The 18,387-nt window shown below is 41.0% G+C and overlaps 2 protein-coding genes across 14 annotated transcripts; both read left to right on the forward strand.

Moving 5' to 3' along the window:
- Positions 1–863: 863 nt before the first annotated feature.
- On the forward strand, positions 864–17,115 carry LOC133715312 (disease resistance protein RPV1-like). Of its 13 annotated transcripts, none has more exons than XR_009849025.1 (12): positions 864–960; positions 2,535–2,645; positions 2,760–3,255; positions 3,360–4,473; positions 4,588–4,887; positions 4,970–6,128; positions 14,170–14,324; positions 14,801–15,065; positions 15,391–15,523; positions 15,681–15,792; positions 15,942–16,132; positions 16,275–17,115. XR_009849025.1 is itself a non-coding variant. In XM_062141761.1 (7 exons), exons 2-6 carry the CDS (start codon positions 2,768–2,770, stop codon positions 14,295–14,297), a joined length of 3,189 nt encoding a protein of 1,062 aa, XP_061997745.1. In that variant the 5' UTR covers positions 2,345–2,645; positions 2,760–2,767; the 3' UTR covers positions 14,298–14,324; positions 14,495–14,794. The 13 variants fall into 13 exon arrangements, 2 of the variants coding, with proteins under 2 accessions (XP_061997746.1, XP_061997745.1); XR_009849028.1 differs by lacking the exon at positions 864–960 and having other exon boundaries at positions 2,348–2,645; positions 16,275–16,425; positions 16,502–17,115; XR_009849024.1 differs by lacking the exon at positions 864–960 and having other exon boundaries at positions 2,348–2,645; positions 16,275–16,425; positions 16,523–17,115.
- Positions 14,900–16,731, forward strand: LOC133714487 (G-type lectin S-receptor-like serine/threonine-protein kinase At4g27290). Its single transcript, XM_062140608.1, has 4 exons — positions 14,900–15,065; positions 15,391–15,449; positions 15,942–16,132; positions 16,275–16,731. Exons 1-4 carry the CDS (start codon positions 14,900–14,902, stop codon positions 16,729–16,731), a joined length of 873 nt encoding a protein of 290 aa, XP_061996592.1.
- Positions 17,116–18,387: the final 1,272 nt, after the last annotated feature.

Here is an 18,387-nt window from a genome sequence, read left to right on the forward strand (position 1 = left end):
ATGTCAAATTTAAAATTATGATGATGTGGTATTAAAAACTTGAGTTTGAAGAGATTTGTAAATGTCAAATTAAGAAACTGTCTTGTCTGTCTAAATTCCGGAACACTATAAAACTTTCGATTGTACAAATGTCACGATAAATTTGTTCAATTTGCTTTTAATTGCTTATTTGATTATTGAACCCAAGCAAATATAAATGGCTGAGTTCTCAAATAAATCTAATCAATAAAGTGAACTGAACGTCTTGTGGATTGTCGGATAACGAAATTTGTTAAGCAGTGAAAACACTGCACATAGATGATGGATCAGTAATGAAGTTTCGGTGTCCTGGAAAGAGGAAATTAGAACTCGTTGTGAAAGATAATATTTAACCGTATGTGCTTTCTGGGGAAAGTAACAGGTTAAAACAAAAATGAAATTACAAGCTGGATTAAATGTCGTTTGTCCTGGTAAAAGATGATAAACAGAGATTCAAAAACCAAACAGTCCCTGGAGATGGGTGACGGACATTACGCAGAAAACAAGCTGCAGACTCGAAATATTCGAAGGCCTCGAACCCGAGTCGACCGGAAGGTGTTTGACGTAACGCCTGAGAGAGGAAGCAACTAAGAAATTGAAGAGAGCAGTGTAGGTTGTGCTGGAATCTACTTGGAAATGTGATGGCAGAGTCGAAGGCTAAGTAATTCCTGGCCAAGACCAAGTAGTCATCAGTAACTAAGGAAGTTTCGGAGTGTCATATTGCTACCTAGCTTTTGCTAGAATACAATCATTACGTGTGAATGCATGGAGGTTGTTCGACATAATGCCTCAGTCAAGAATTGAGCTTTTTTTTCAACTCAAATTTCGAGGTAAAGAGAATGGGATAGCTTTGAAATTAAGAAGGGTAATGTAGGAGTTGACAAGAAAGTGGGATCTGCCGGGTTGTGCTGGAATTTTCTTGGCAATGTGAAGGCAGACAAGGTAAGGATGTTATTTCCATCTTTATCTATTACAAATGCATTTAGAGGTAGTAATTTTTTGGGAAAAAAAAAAAATTTAGAAACAGGAATGTTTGTTGTTTGTGGAGGGATTATGTTGATCTTGCTGCTTTGCATATAAGCATAATATGAGCACAAAGCATAGAAGATCCTCAAAGATTAGTGAAGTAGACCAAGTCACCAAACTAGCAAATTGTCTTGATTCTCTCACTATTATTCAGTGTGCAAGGTTGCTCTACCTTTATTATGGAGCACTATGAAACTATTAAGTATACAAATATTAGGATAAAGTTGTTTATTTTTGCTTTTTCATTACTTATTTGATTATTGGAAACAAGCAAATATAGAATGCCTAGTTCTCAAATAAACTTAATGTGTAAAATGAATTAGTGACTTGTGGATTGGGTTAAGCAATTTCTTCAGCAGTAAGAAACTGTACATGGACTAGTAAGGAAGGAAGTTTTGGTGTCATATATTGCTACCTAGCTTTGGCTAGAATACAATCATCAAGTATGAATGCATTTATATCATTAGCTAGATAGAAACAGCTACCAAATATCGACCGCGGTTAGAGAATTAGAAATAGTTTATACAATACAGAGTTACAGACACTGAAGCAATTAGCTCTATCAACATTATGGTATATTACCTACACATTGAGATGATCGATTCTGTAATGGGATAGAACAAGAGAAAACACATTGTGGTCCATCATATCATCCCTACAGTCCTGTTAAAACACACACCAGTACGTTCCATTTTTTGAAGTTGGTGAAAGCTAACTGGAAGGAGGAAATTAGGGACCCATGGTTGCAAGCCACAGTACTATAGTCAATAATGCCGACTTGCATGATTGAAAGATATTTGGCCGAAAGTGCTGGGAAATTTTCATCTCTGCTTTTTACCTCTGCATACTTTCCTGGAATATATGTGCACAGTATGGTTTCTTATTAGTCTAGTTTGATTCTGATGAAGAATCAAAGTTTATTAGACTAGATGAAGAAAGTTGCTGAGGGAAGATCAAAATATAAGCTAGCTGAAAACACATTCGGCTTGTTTGAGTGTTGGAAAAGCAGCGACCAGTATTCAACTTAATTGAAATTCCAGTCGAGAATGTTTTCTAAACACTTGGGGTTTGAGTGAGGTTCTAATTGTAATGAAGTCTCAACAAAATGTTCTATAGCTACAGTATTTCAAAGTCTGAGTCAATGGCTAAGAGGTCCGAGACCAAGTTACAGATGTCTCAAGTTAGGTGGTAGACACTTGAAAGCTGTACTATGCATGATAGCCAGTGGAGTGGACCAAACTTGCACCATCGTGGATTAGTGTGTAAGATGCCTTGCTATGTTTGATAAGTCACTTCAACGGAATGCTTCATTTTGAACAGTCGGTGAAAGCAATAATGGTGGCCTCTGAATCGTCTACTTTTTGAATGATTGAAAGACAGTTCACCGAAAGTGCTGAGAAATTTCCTCTGTGCTAGCTTTTTACTTTTGACTACTTTCCTGGAAAATGTATGCATAGTTTTTTACTTGGTGTTCTTTCATTCTGGTGAAGAATATAAGTTTATTCAAAATAGATGAGCTAAGTTGCTGAGGGCAGAAAGAGAGCTGAAAAACTGATTGGGAAGTGTCTATTGATATATTTACTCGTCCAAGTTCTAACCAGGTTAGTACAACTGCTAAGAACACTAGTCTTGCTGTGCGATTACTCATCTGTTTTGCATTCTGAATCTTTGTATTCATCGGAAAAGTTTGCTTATTTTGACTTGTTGATCTTCAGGCTATAATATGGCTGCTGCTTCTTCTTGCTCTGCTATCATCCCTCGGAAGAAATATGATGTATTTCTTAGTTTCAGAGGCGAGGACACCCGGTATGCTTTTACCAGCCATCTTTATGAGGCTTTACTTCGGGCCAAAATCCAAACTTACATAGATAACAAATTGGAGAGAGGAGATGAAATCGCACCTGCCCTTCTCAAAGAAATCAGTGAATCGAAGCTTTCGGTTATCATTTTCTCCAAAAACTATGCTTCTTCTGCATGGTGCTTGGATGAACTTGTGCACATACTCGAATGTAGAGATCTCTATAAACAGTTTGTTATACCCATCTTCTACGGCGTAGATCCATCAGATGTACGCAAACAATGTGGGAGTTATGCAGATGCATTTGTTGAACATGAGAAACGTTTCAAGGACCCAATGAACAAGGTGCTCAGGTGGAGAAATGCTTTGACAACAGCAGCCAATATATCTGGGTTTGATTCCCAAACAATTAGGTAACTCATTCATTAAATCATGCGTCCATTTGTGACTTCTATTATGGCTGTGAGTGTTACTGCATCACTTACTAACTACTTTGTCTTTCATTTGTATATGGCAGGCCCGAGTCTGAATTAGTTAAGAGGGTGGTCAATGACATTTTGGCGAAATTGGATGGCAAATCGCAAAACGCAGGTGGTTTGGAGCGCTGGGTTGGAATGGACAAACACATAATTCAACTTGTTGAGTTATTATGCCTCAACTCACGGGATGTCCACATTGTAGGCATTTGGGGTATGGGTGGTATCGGTAAGACCACCATTGCTGATGCTGTATATCACCGTCTCTCTTTTGAATTCGAAGCTTGCTGCTTTATTAAAGATGTTAGGGAAAAAGCATCAGAGACGAAACATGGACTACCATATGATTTGCGAAATGATCTTTTTCGTACTCTACTAAAGGATGAAAAAATACGCGCAGACACCCCCTCTATCGGATCAACTTTTATGAGAGACAGGCTTGGCAGTACAAAGGCTCTCATTGTTCTTGATGATGTGAGTGAGTTTTCCCAATTAGAATTTTTTGCTGGAGGCGATTTCAATCTGTTTGGCCCTGGAAGTAGAATCCTTGTAACAACCAGAAATAAACGCATATTTCGGAACGGTGATGAGATATATGAGGTTGAGGAATTAGACGTCGATGAAGCTCTTGAGCTCTTTTATTCGAGAGCTTTTAGAAATAAGTCTCCCCCGGGTGATTATACAACTTTTGCAAAAGAGGTGGTAGATTATGCTGGAGGCAATCCATTGGCTCTTACAATCTTGGGCTCCGTATTCTGTCATTGCAAGAGCAAAGAAGACTGGGAAGGTGAATTAGATAAATTGAAAAAATTTCCCGACAAAGGAATCCATAAGGTATTGAGGTTAAGTTATGATGGCTTAGGAGAAAATGAGAAGGAGATATTTCTCGATATCGCTTGTTGTCACAAAGGAAAGCATATTGATGAGGCAAAAAGAATTTTAAATGCCTGTGGTTTTTCTGCCAATGCGGGAGTGAGACTTCTCATTGATATGTCTCTCATATCCGTGGATCTTCGTTCAAGACTTGTTGAGATGCATGATTTGATACAAGAAATGGGTCGGGAAATTGTTCGTGATCAATGTGTTAAAAATCCTGAAAAACGCAGTAGATTGTGGCATGCAAATGATGTTTGTCATGTACTGACAAATAACACGGTAAGAGCCGAATACACTATTGAAAAAGAAAAGACCAAGCAAAATCTCATTTTCTATAAAAGCTAAGTAAATTTAGTGACTGTGTGCTCATATATATTTTGCCATTGGTTTCAGGGTACTGAAGACATTGAGTGCATGGCCATGAATATGGATCTCATTAAAGATTTTTATGTGAATGTTGCATCCTTCGAAAAGATGCATAAGCTAAGATTACTAGATCTATGCTCGTACACCAGGGGTGTCAACAAATTGCACCTTCCTCCAGGTTTCGAGTTTCTCCCTGAGGCCCTTATATATCTGAGGTGGCATTTCTATCCCTTGACATCTCTGCCATCGAGGTTTTCTCCAGAAAACCTTGTCGAGCTTCATATGCCCAACAGCCGACTTGAGCAACTTTGGAATAAAGGCGTGCAGGTTTGCTTAATTTAGTTCTTGTGTTTGAATAATGGTGTGGAAAATATAACTCTTGCCATTAATTGCCTTTGATTTGTTACAGATCAATCTTGGGAGCATAAAACGTATCGATCTTAGTCGCTCCGAGCACCTGGCTGATGTTTCAGCTCTGATTGAGAGTCCAAATCTCGAGAGCATTGACCTTTGGGGTTGTAAAAGTTTGGTTCAACTTCCTTCATCGTTTCAGAATCTTGCCAAGCTTACTTCTCTTAGTCTGGATGGTTGCTCCAATCTCAAAATTCTCCCAGAGATGCCAGGCAATCTGGAAGTCTTATGGTTGAATGGGACTGCAATAGAAGAATTGCCTTCATCAATTTGGTCTCTCGAGAAGCTTCATCTTTTGGATCTTCATATATGTAAAGAGCTTAAGAATCTTCCAAGCAGCACTTGTAGGTTGAATTCGCTCCCAAATCTTCATCTAGCTGGCTGCCGCTCTCTTGAGTCTTTGCCTGTCGAGCTACCTTCTGGGCTGAAGAGACTGCAGTTGACAAATTGCAAGAGTCTTGGGTCTTTGCCTGTCGAGCTACCTTCTGGGCTGGAGTACCTGGAGTTGAGCGATTGTGAGAGTCTTGGGTCTTTGCCTGCCCAGCTACCTTCTGGGCTGAAGGAATTGGACTTGAGAAATTGCAAGAGTCTTGGGTCTTTGCCTGTCGAGCTACCTTCTGGGCTGGAGTACCTGGACTTGAGCGATTGTGAGAGTCTTGGGTCTTTGCCTGTCGAGCTACCTTCTGGGCTGAAGACACTGGAGTTGGTCTCTTGCAAGAGTCTTGGGTCTTTGCCTGTCGAGCTACCTTCTGGGCTGGAGTACCTGGACTTGAGCGATTGTGAGAGTCTTGGGTCTTTGCCTGTCGAGCTACCTTCTGGGCTGGAGTACCTGGACTTGAGCGATTGTGAGAGTCTTGGGTCTTTGCCTGTCGAGCTACCTTCTGGGCTGAAGGAACTGAAGTTGAGAAATTGCAAGAGTCTTGGGTCTTTGCCTGTCGAGCTACCTTCTGGGCTGAAGTACCTGGACTTGAGCTATTGCAAGAGTCTTGGGTCTTTGCCTGTCGAGCTACCTTCTGGGCTGAAGGAACTGAAGTTGAGAAATTGCAAGAGTCTTGGGTCTTTACCGAAGCTGCCCTGGCTTCTAGAACTGGTTAATGCACATGGCTGCACGTCACTAGAGACAGTCTCAAGTCCGATGAGGACTGCACCCATACAAGGTAGGGATCAATATATCAACCCATACAGTCTCCATCAACTATTATTTATGAATTGCGTGAAATTGGATCATGTTTAAGTATATTGGTATTGAGAGAGATTGATGAGAGAAGTGTATTTCATTATAGAGAATAGGAGCCCTATATATAGGGATTACAAAGTGCATAATCTAAGAGTACAAGGATTCCTTATCTAACTTGGAGTAGGAAACCTCTCCTATTACAACTATAGAACTTATCCTAGTTTGACTAGGCACACTAAGTGTCAATATCCTTCAACACTCCCCCTTGTGCCGCTCAAACTTGGTGGTGACGCTTCATCCGTTGCCTCGTTAAAAACCTTGCTCAAGTAAAAAAACCCTGTGGGATAAAAATGAACTCGAGGAGGAGAAAAGAGTGCAACACGTCCTTGATCCTTCGAGACTGAGTAACTCCCCCTGATGTCGAAATCTCCCCCTGATTGCTACAATCATGGGAGTTCGGATAACCTTCTTAATCCGATACTCTTCACATGTTTCTCGAAGGTGGATTTAGGTAACGACTTAGTGAATAAGTCTGCTACATTATCCTCTGATCGGATTTGATTCACTTCAATCTTTAGAAGTGATTGTTGTTGCTGATTATAAAAGAACTTAGGCGATATATGCTTGGTGTTGTCGCCCTTGATGAAACCTAACTTCATTTGTTCAATACAAGCTGCATTATCCTCATAAATGCATGTAGGTTCATCTGTGGTAGACTTCAAACCACAACTTCCTTGAATGTGTCGAATTACAGACCTTAGCCATACACATTCACGTACAGCTTCATGTAGAGCAATAATCTCTGCATGATTTGAGGAAGTAGCAACAAGGGTCTGTTTCGTAGACCTCCAAGATATCGCAGTGCTTCCCATGGTAAAGACATAACCTGTTTGGAAGCGACCTTTGTGAGGGTCAGAGAGGTACCCTGCATCAGCAAAACCCATCAAGACATCATTGTCGTTTTGATGGAGGGAGATAGGAGGACGCCGGCCACCATGAGCGGCGGCGGCGGCAACATGGCCGGCGGCCATTCCATGGACGGGGGCGTTTTGCCTTTTGGGGTCTGATCCCAATTTTCCGTCATTCCTTTTCTCTCTGTAGGGATAGAATAGGCCCATATCAATCGTACCTCTTAGGTATCGAAAGATGGTCTTTACACCAATCCAATGGCGGCGTGTTGGCGCAGAGCTGTGTCGAGCTAACAAATTCACTGCGAATGAGATATCCGGTCTTGTGCATTGAGCTAAGTACAATAATGCGCCTATTGCACTTAAATAGGGCACTTCGGCCTCTAAGGGTTCTTCGTCCTCATCCCTTGGACGAAACGGATCTTTTCCGGGCTCAAGACTACGGCCGATCATGGGAGTACTCGCAGGCTTCGCTTTATCTTCATTAAAGCGCCTTAGAATTTTCTGAGTATATGCAGACTGATGGATCAAAATCCCATCACTACGGTGCTCGAGTTCTAAACCGAGACAAAACCGTGTTTTCCCAAGATCTTTCATCTCAAATTCGGATTTCAAGTATTTAGCAGTTTCCTTCAACTCATCTAGAGTTCCAATTAGGTTCATGTCATCGACATAAACTGCTACTATTGCAAATCCGGAACTTGTTCTTTTAATGAACACGCATGGGCATATTTCATTGTTAATATATCCCTTCCCAATCAAGTAGTCACTTAGACGGTTATACCACATCCGTCCAAATTGTTTTAATCCATATAGTGAGCGTTTTAATCTTATTGAAAACGCGCTCCGTGGTTTAGAGCCACTTGATTTGGGTAATTGAAGTCCATCTGGAACCTTCATATATATCTCTGAATCTAGATCCCCATAGAGATATGCTGTAACCACATCCATAAGCTGCATGTCAAGTTTTTCGGAAACTACCAAACTGACAAGGTAGCGGAACGTTATAACGTCCATTACGGGAGAATATGTCTCCTCGTAGTCGATTCCAGGGCGTTGTGAGAAACCTTGCGCCACAAGGCGGGCTTTATATCTTACCACCTCATTTTTCTCATTACGCTTTCTAACAAAGACCCATTTATGGCCAACCGGCTTTACACTTGGGGGTGTCTGCGTTACAGGCCCAAATACCTGTCTCTTTGTTAGTGAATCCAATTCAACCTGGATCGCATCTTTCCATTTAGGCCAATCTGCTCTTCGTTGACATTCTTCAACAGAGCGAGGTTCGATATCATCATATTCTATAATTCCTTTTGCAATATGATATGCGAATGCATCATCAATCGCCATAGAATTTCTATCCATCATCTCATGTACACTAGTGTAATTTATGGAGATCTCTCTATTCTCTGGAGTTGGTTCTGACATTGGAGCGTCCCCCAATGATGTCTCTTGGACATAACCATAATCCGGAACATTCTCATGAGATGGATTATTCACATCGATGATTAATGGATTATTTTGTGCCAAACTCACTTTCTTTCTTGGGCGAGAATCCATTGAACCTATGGGCCTCCCGCGCTTCCTGGCGGGAGCCGTGGGCCTAGCCATAACGTCACCATCATTGAGAGATGGGACGTTGGCGCCATGCTCATGCATTCTTGAGTTGGCGTCATGTCCTCTACTTTTAGGGACATCAATCCTTGCAGGCACGTTTGCAGCAGGTATATGTGATCTCGTCACTTTTGCGATATCAGAAAACGCATCATGCATCGATTCTGCTACGTTCTGAAGATCGAGAATTCTCCGCACTTCAATTTCGGACTGTGCGGTTCGGGGATCAAGATGAGACAGAGTGGGGACAGACCACGACAATTCCTGTCGTTCCTGTTGAACATTGATGTTCTTATCTCCCCCTAACGACGGGAAGACTGTCTCATCGAAGTGACAATCCGCAAATCTAGCGGTAAAGAGATCGCCTGTCAAGGGTTCTATGTAGCGGATAATCGTTGGAGAATCATAACCAACGTAAACGCCTAATCGTCGTTGAGGACCCATTTTGGTGCGCTGTGGAGGCGCAATTGGCACATAAACTGCGCACCCAAATATGCGTAAGTGTGAGACATTAGGCTCATACCCAGTCACCATCTGGGACGCAGAAAAGGGTTGAGTGGCAGTGGGCCTCAGACGAATAAGCACAGCTGCATGCAATATTGCATAGCCCCAAGCAGAAATAGGGAGATTGGTGCGCATTACCAATGCCCTAGCGACCATTTGTAGTCGTTTAATGGCGGCTTCTGCGAGACCATTTTGGGTGTGAACATGAGGAACAGGATGTTCAACATCAATCCCAATGGACATGCAATAATCATCAAAAGTCTTTGTTGTAAACTCTCCAGCATTGTCTAATCTTATAGATTTAATAGGATGATCAGGGTGGTGAGCCCTTAACTTAATGATTTGTGCTAGGAGTTTAGCGAATGCAGCGTTCCTTGTGGACAATAGCATGACATGTGACCAGCGTGTCGATGCATCAACCAATACCATAAAATATCGAAATGGTCCGCATGATGGTTGAATAGGTCCACAAATATCACCTTGGATTCTTTGCAAGAATGGTATATTTTCTTTAGTGTCCTTTGCATAGGATGGTCTCGATCCTAATTTTGCTAAAGAGCAGGCTTTGCAGAACGAATGATGGGCTTTGGAAACAACCAATGAGGATTTTGGTTGAGCCATGAAGTCACAATGGACCTTAGAAGTAAAAATTGGAGGCAAGGGAGCAGGGGTGGCGTCAAAGCCACCCTTGGGCCGCAGGGGGATGGCGGCGCCGACCGGTGATGGCCGGACTTGAGGGGGAAAGGCGCCGTGAGGCGCAGGTGCTCCTCCTTGATCCAAATTTCGAGTTTTACTTCCTTTCGTTCTGAAAAAGGGATGTCCGTGTGAAGTCTTTAATATACGGATCATCATGTCACGACCTGGGTGTCCCAAACGGTCGTGCCAAAGCCTATATGTGTCGGAATCCCATAAATCATCTCTCATGACATGGTTGGATTCAATGACTCGAATAGTGGTTGCGTACAACCCACTAGAGCGACACATAAGTTTCTCTAAGACTCGTTTATGTCCGTAGTCATTAGAGGTGATGCAAAGGAACTCTTGTCCATTCTCACAATGTGTTTCCACATGAAAACCATTGGCTCTTATATCTTTGAAGCTCAATAGGGTTCTTCCTGCCCTAGGAGCGTAAAGAGCTTCGGTGACATTTAAAGTCGTGCCATTTGGCAACATAAATTGGGCTGGTCCTCGACCATGGATCAATCGAGATGATCCAGCCATCGTAGTCACGGAAGATCGAGATGGTGTCATCCATAGAAATAGCTGTCTATTTCGAAGGATAGTATGTGTAGTTGCACTATCCACGAGGCATTCTAGCTCTCCAGGAAACATACTGAAAAATAATAAAGTTCGAATTAAAAATATGTCCAAGACATTGTATAGAACAAATCGAAAACTTTATTAAAATAGCCAATGATTACATCAAAGTTTCTTGACCAAAATCTAATCCAATATAAAAATCAAACCGTAGACAAATCGTAGTCACTCAATCCGTTCGGTAATTTCAATTTAGTTGTGACCAGGTAAGGTAAGGCGAGATTTTGGTGGAGCGTTGCTCACTTTTAAAACCGTTCTCTCAGATCAAACCTTGCCTAGACATCACAAGTACTCTTGAGTACGCCTAGAGGGAAAAAGTTAATACAATAAGTCATTTTATTGATTTAAGGCATAATTGCCATTACATAATTCTTGGAAAAGTAAAGGACTATACTAATCAAAATCTGCAGCATCTTTGTGCAATTCTTTGTCAGATTTGAAGTCCGCTATGGTGAGATTGACGTTGGCATCATCACCATCTTCTTCTATATTTTTGGCAAAATTGGCTTCATGTTCTCTGAAGTCTCTAAATGCCTTGTAATGCGCAGCTAATTGTTTGCTTGCTTTGCATTGTTTGAACCAGTGCTCACTAGATCCACATCGATGACACATGTCATTGTGATTTCCTCCCTTTAATTGAGGTGCATTGTTTGCACTTGGGTGGCGTCCCCTATAGGAGTTGGCGCCATTCCCACGGCCTTGGGTGGTTCCTCCATGTCCTGGAGCCCCACGGCCTCCTCTCCCACGTTGCCATGTATTGCCACGTGATCGTCCTTCATTCTGACGAGTACCTTCCTTTGTAGGGCGGTTATATGGACCAGAACGTCCGTTGTGTCCCTTATTCTTAGGGTTCCGCTCCTTGCGCCCTCCTTTGGGTGCATCATTATAATTCGCCTCTTGAACGCTCTTAGTTCCTATAGGCCTTGAATTATAATTTCTCACGAGGATATTATCATGTTTTTCAGCTACAGACATTACAGTAATGAGCTGATGAAATCTCGTGAGCCGTCTAGTATCGAATTCCGTTCGATATTGCTTTGAGAGCAAAATTGCTGAGACGGGGAAGGTGGAGAGAGTTTTCTCAATTAGTTCTTGCTCTGTGACGGGTTGTCCACAGAACCCCAACATGGTTTTGAGGCGTAGAACTTCTGAATTATATTCAGCTACAGACTTGAAGTCGGCGAATCGTAGATTGCCCCATTGAACTTTCAAGTCAGGGAGGAGGGTATCCTTGATATTTCCAAATCGCTCTTCTAGCGCGACCCATAATTCTCTAGCATCCTTGATTGCCATGTACTCCAATCGGAGTGATTTATCCATGTGGCGCCTCATCAAGATGAGGGCGGTGGCATTGTTCGTAGCCGTACGCTCAAATATGAGAGTAGGATTAGGAGCTTGAATTAAGGGTAGGATCCCTTTTGAAGTGAGATGGTGCTCAACATCCGTGGCCCAACTATGATATTCCGAGCCAGTTGAGGTAAGTGCAGGAAAGTCAAGTTTCGACATCCTGAAATAAGAAGAAGGAATATATTAGTTTCGGAGTTTAAAACTTCCACGACAACTAAATATTAAGATTTCCGAGCTATGCTACCAAGAAATCGATTTCCAAGAAAATTGGATTAGACCGAAACAATGATGTTTATAAGGTCATAAATCGATGCTTGCGGACGCCCTTAGTCCGAAGTCTTTTACGAACACTCTTAGTTCGTTAATAGCGCGAATCCCCACGATTCGGCTTTGAATCGAACCCACGTTCTATGAAAGGTGGGATGAAGAAGAAGGGAGGTTTTTAAGTCCCCGAGAAAAAGAAAGAATTTCAAATTAGGAACTTTAAAACTTACTCTTTTGGATACTTACTTGTTGGTTTTGGATCACGCGCGTGTCGATGCAGGCGTGATGGGGCGAAGGCTCGCAGCAGGGGCAGTAGGTGCTGCAGTGATATTGCAGCTGCAGCGAGTTGTAGAAGGTGAGAAAAGGAGCTGCTAAGGTAGGTGCGCTGCAGGGGCACGGCAGAGCTGCAGGGGCAGCGATGCAGGGCTGCAGACGCGCGGACGTGTGGGCAAGCAGCAGCGTGCGCAGGGGCGCGGGGACCGGCAGAGACGCGCAGGGCAGCAGGGGCTGCTGTGCGAGGTTGCAGGCGCACGGGCGCGCGGGCTGCAGCGATGTGCAGGAGCTGCGGGGGCAGCAGGCAGTGACGCAGGGCGTGTGGCTGCAGGAGCAACGCGCAGGGCAGCAGGGGCTGCGGTCTTCGGCTAGCACGGGCTAGGAGGCTTCGGCAGTTTTGATGAAGAAGATTTCGGGTTTTTGCTTTGTGGCTATGAGTCGTGCTGATAACGTGTTTAAGTATATTGGTATTGAGAGAGATTGATGAGAGAAGTGTATTTCATTATAGAGAATAGGAGCCCTATATATAGGGATTACAAAGTGCATAATCTAAGAGTACAAAGGATTCTTATCTAACTTGGAGTAGGAAACCTCTCCTATTACAACTATAGAACTTATCCTAGTTTGACTAGGCACACTAAGTGTCAATATCCTTCAACAGATCAGAGTGCTCGGAGCAACATAATGGCTGATGCAATGCGAATTGCAACTGCATCACGTCTCCTCAATAAACCCCGTACGATTAAAATTGTTTGTCCGGGAAATGAAATTCCAAAGTGGATGAGGTATCAAAGTGAGGGATGTTCGATAAATATCAAGCTTCCTCATTGGTTTCGTCAAGGCTTCCTCGGTTACGCTCTATGCATTGTGGTTGCATTCAACAACTATACGCCACCCGATATTAACAATTATTCCTACTTTAGTTGTAAAACCCATCACAAAACTAATAGTCACGAAGTTTGTTGGGAAGCCCTCCGTATAAGCCTACCAGCTATTCTCATCAATTCAGATCATGTGTTCGTGTGGTATTTCTGCCATGAATTTGTTCGATTAGAAAGTGCAATCAATCGTGAGGATTGGGTAAAAGCATCCGAGGCCTCTTTTGACTTCAAGTTTTACCAAAATATTATTCAGATTCCAAAAGAAAGAAATCTCTTTGACCCCTCCACTGTGAGGGTGAAAAGGTGTGGAGTCTCCTTGTTGTATGCCCAAGAGATTGAAAAATTACTTGGAGGCATTGATGAAGATGAAGTTATGGAACCAAAACAAGCAGTAGAAGAAGAAGATATCATCATCAAAACTAAGAGACGACGGGACGAGTCTGAACTCAGTGGAAGTGGAACTGCAAGCTTCAAAGAAGAATAAAGCGACCAACTACCTCCCCAGAGTAGTAACAGGAAAATCAACATCATGTGAAATATTCACGTTCATATGCCATTTTATGTGGTATGTACTCTCACGCTCACATTCATAGCTTTGTTTTACATTTTATGGCTCTGTTTAGCTTATCCTCAGAACGACTTGGCTTTTGTTGTGGCTAAAGCATGTGGAATTTCAATTTCGTACCCCAACTTGATTTGTTTCTTTTTCTAGCTCTTTTGTGAATTAAGCTTTGTAATGTGATAAATTCTTAGTTAACGACGAGGAAGAAATGCATATAGCAAGAGTACTAGAAGAATCTGGCAATGCATTTTTCAGTTGTGATGGTTCATGCTGTAGATTTACTACGGGTTCATAAAGAACGTGTATGGTTTGATTGCATAATTTTAAGAATGACAAATACTTTTACTACAGTCACAAGCGACAGGCTTGAGATCGTTGGAAGGAATCAAAGCCGACTCACCGGAAAGGTGTTTGACGTAACACCTGAGATAACGGAGTTAAGGAGAAATAAGAGTGAGGAGGCCAGCTGTAAAGTCTGACTCTGGCTCTGCTGCGACTTTGACAAGGTAAAAATGTTCACCTATGCCTATCATTATAATCACAATATCTGCACAGACTCCTGACTAGGGAAAGATATGCTCTTAAAACTACCTGTGTTTGATCTTTTTCCTTCGATCCTGGGCCTTTCATGTTTTCTGCTGGTTGATAAATTGACATTCATACATAATTTTCTCAGATATGCACATTTTGTGTTAATAAAAACCTGCTGGCGAATGAGACATTCAACACTGGTCTATCCAACTACCCTCACACCAGTACTCAACTAAATTAGAAATTGAGTGATGTATCCATGTAAAGCCTGCATGGTTTCTAGTTAAGTTGCCAATACTGCTACTGTAGTTAGAATGGTGATGTGATAGAGATGTTTAGCTGTAGACAGAGTTTGACCAAAATAATGCTACAATTGTCTATCTTCTAATAAAAGTGTGACAAAGACAAGTCAAAATCTGAATTATGCAAGCTAATTATAAGAAAATGACAGGGTGCCAACTTAATCCCATTCCAGAAGTACACTGGGATCAAATTGCCAAGCACCAAACAATCCTGGTTTAACACAAGTCTGAACCTCAAGGAATGTGAGATGTTGTGTATGAAGAACTGCTCCTGTACAGCTTATGCAAATTCCAATATCAGGGAAGGAAGAAGTGGGTGCTTGCTGTGGTTAGGTGATCTGATTGACGTAAGAAATTTAACTAAGAAAGAGAATGGGCAAGATATCCATATAAGATTAGCTGCATCAGAGCAAGGTATGTAATCATCTTGATTCCTCAAGACTTGGTACTTTATACCAACTTAGAATAGGAAAACAGAACTCTATACTTCCAATAAGAATATGGTTAAAAGTATTCACTAGATAGATGGTGATTTATGCATTTAATGATCATATATGCACAAAATGATGTCAAAACAGAACAAATGTTTTAACAAATTAGCTGAAGCTCTGTCATTTAACTGACTGTGATATAACTAAGAAAATCTTCTTTTAAATTCTTTGGACGATAGACATTACAGATTTCTTTTTTGGTTAGTCTTTAATTCAAATTAATTTCTTCTTTCAAATTTCATTCATAGATAATGAAGAGACTAGTACCAGAATCAATGCTAAACCTGCTAAATCCAATGTGAAGAAAGTGAGAATGATAGCTAGCACTCTTGTTTTATCTACTGGGCGTAGCTCTGCTCTTTTATGTTTGGAAGAAAGATGGTAAGTTGTTTGTACTCTTCTGATCCATCCATTTTCCAGTGAAGTAGTTGAGTTTTGTAGTGAGTTATTGATTATAAATTTGATTTTATAATGAAAAAGGAGCTGTACCATTTTTCTAATGTAGAAGTTTATTGAAAAAACCTTTACTTCATTTTAGCAGGAAAACTGAGCCGCAGCCACAAGGAAAATCTGGAATTACCATTGTTTGACTTGGCAACTGTTGTTAATGTAATAAACTAGGAGAAGGTGGCTTCGGATCTGTCTTTAAGGTAAAAGCTGACAATCATATCCACTTGATACATGTAGTTTTGGTTTTAACCTGGACTGATGGATAATTGTACTACATAGTGCAAGTAAATTGTGAAGACTACACGAGCATAAATTTTAGTCACAATATACATGAACTGATGAATTTCAGGGTATGATGGAAGATGGACGAGAAATAGCAGTGAAAAGGCTCGCAAGACACTCTATGCAAGGAATTAATGAGTTCAAAAATGAGGTTGTACATATTGCCAAACTTCAGCACAGGAATCTAGCGAAGCTTCTAAGGTGCTGCTTTCAACAAGATGAAATGATACTGATCTACAAATGCATTCCCAACAAAAGGTTGGACTTCTTTATTTTCGGTATCACTGACAACTTTATATTTGGTTTTATTGGTCCATAGTAAGTACATACCCCAAAGAATAACTAGTCTTAGTCTACTTTCTTTTGTTACAAAACTAATCCTTGATTCATTGGTTTACAGTGGTTACGTGTCCCCAGAATACACAATTGATGGGTTCTACTCGATAAAATCCAATGTCTACAGCTATGGAGTTTTGGTGTTAGAGATAGAGAGTGGGAAGAGAAACCGAGGATTCTCACATCCAGGCCACAATCGCAACCTTTTTGGACATGTGAGCTACAACTGTCAACTTGAAAGAAATGTATTGCTGCTTGATTCTTCTTCTTCTTCTATATATTCAGTAAAAGTGAATGTTTTCTTCTTTCAAGCATGGAAGCTGTTCATAGAAGGCATGTCCATCGAACTTCTTGATCCATCGGTAGAGGACTCTATCACTCTACATGAAGTTGTGCGACCGATTCATGTAGGTCTTTTATGTGTGCAACAAAAACCACAAGATAGGCCGAGTATGCCAGCTGCTGTTCTAATATTGAGTGGTGAAGGTGCATTGCCTCAACCTCAGAAGCCTGGAATTTGACAGAACTTGAAGATTCTACAGATGACGCTACAGAATGTTCAGCTAATGAACTCACTGTTACGCTAGTGAGGGCTCAATGAATGTTGATATCATGTTGAGTATTCTCTGCCCTTCATCCCCTTGCTTTCCTCTGATATGAGTTGGGGCTCATTTGAAAGATGAGTTACAAGCACAAACTTTTGTTAACACTTTAGGCCTAGTTAATTATCAACTTCTCATTGGCACCAATTTGAGTCTGAATTAACCACTGGGTTGAACCAGCTAACTCTTAGTAAATGACTCTGTAAAACTGTATATGGATGCCTTACCAGCCATTTCAATTGAAACTTCGACTGCTACTCTTATATCCCAAAAGCTACACTTACTACAATGCATTTTCTACAACTTATTTATGTGGATAGTTGAACGTTGAACCTCATTTAACATTGGAAGGAGATATCTCACGATCAATAGGTAATTGGAAAGCGAAGTAACATTAAACATATAGTGAAATTTTTTGATGATATAATACTATAGTAGTAGCGGTGGTATTCAATTACTTTTATCCTACTCCACTACTTTAGTCTTTCAATTCGGTATTGTAATCCTTCAACTTTTACTAATGTGTTTTCCGTCTTACTCCATCAGACTTTTGTTACATGTAAAATGGTAAGTCCAAGTCACCTCCTTGTTTTATGTCATCAAAGCTTCCTTGTTAAGAAATTCTCATATTGACATATTCTTCCAAGCTTGCAAACGGGGAATGCTGCAACCTTCCGACGCTTTTGTCTACTTTCTCTTTGAACACTCTCAATATGGTCGCCCTCATCCTTGTCATCTTCAATGTCAATAAAATCATTATACTTTCTTTTAGATGTCTTTAGCTTGATAACATCTCATAATTTTTGTCCCGGTGCTTTTAACCTTGGCAAAATAGTTTTCAATGGTGGTCATAAACTCATAAATATTGTCATATTGAGATGAGATATGATTGGAGAATCAAACGGTCTCTAGTGGGACGGTCGAAACATTAGGTTCGGCTGATCGTCTATCCAAGTCTCTTTATGTGTTAAATTAAACGAGCCGAAGTTACTTTCGAGTTTTTGCATCAAAGAGAGTGATGATTTTGGTATAATTATTATTATTACTCTTAGTTGTGATTGGTAGGGGAAAAAATAATAAAATAAAATAACAATATATTTTGGGTAAATTTTTGTGTTCATTCTGCACGTTAAATTTTTGGGTTAAAAAGCACTGCAAGTATTTTCGAATACGCCCAGTGTGATGTAGTTGTGACACTTTCACAGTTTTACCAAATAGCCACCGCCAGTTGCTGAGAAGGCATTTGCCAACTCTTTCTCTTTCACTTCAAAATCCAAAATTTCCATCTTGTTCAAGTAAATCCAGAATATATATCTAGCCCAAACTCTAAGTTACTTGACCTAGTGGTAATAGAGTTACATTAGAAGGACCTAGATTTCCTATTCAATGTATGATTACTTTCCTTGTATGATTTGGATTCTATGCATTGTAATCCTCTATATAAAGAGGCCCCTATTATCAATGAGAATACATATCAAATTCCTCTCAATTACCGTTTCTCTAAAACACGTTGTCAGCACGAGCCCTAACCCTAGCCTTAGAAACCAAAACCCCAGAAATTGATCGAGCTCCACC

The sequence above is a fragment of the Rosa rugosa genome, chromosome 6 (assembly GCF_958449725.1).
Source record: "Rosa rugosa chromosome 6, drRosRugo1.1, whole genome shotgun sequence".
Classification (NCBI taxonomy): Eukaryota; Viridiplantae; Streptophyta; class Magnoliopsida; order Rosales; family Rosaceae; genus Rosa; species Rosa rugosa.

Excerpts from the sequence above, each read along its gene's own strand:
- LOC133715312 (XM_062141761.1), top strand. The coding sequence starts at position 2,768 with ATGGCTGCTGCTTCTTCTTGCTCTGCTATCATCCCTCGGAAGAAATAT. Across the intron at positions 4,888-4,969 it reads TTTGGAATAAAGGCGTGCAG|ATCAATCTTGGGAGCATAAA; the intron begins GTTTGCTTAATT and ends GATTTGTTACAG. Across the intron at positions 6,129-14,169 it reads GAGGACTGCACCCATACAAG|TCACAAGCGACAGGCTTGAG; the intron begins GTAGGGATCAAT and ends CTTTTACTACAG.
- LOC133714487 (XM_062140608.1), top strand. The coding sequence starts at position 14,900 with ATGTTGTGTATGAAGAACTGCTCCTGTACAGCTTATGCAAATTCCAAT. Across the intron at positions 15,450-15,941 it reads CTAAATCCAATGTGAAGAAA|GGTATGATGGAAGATGGACG; the intron begins GTGAGAATGATA and ends GATGAATTTCAG. Across the intron at positions 16,133-16,274 it reads AAATGCATTCCCAACAAAAG|TGGTTACGTGTCCCCAGAAT; the intron begins GTTGGACTTCTT and ends ATTGGTTTACAG.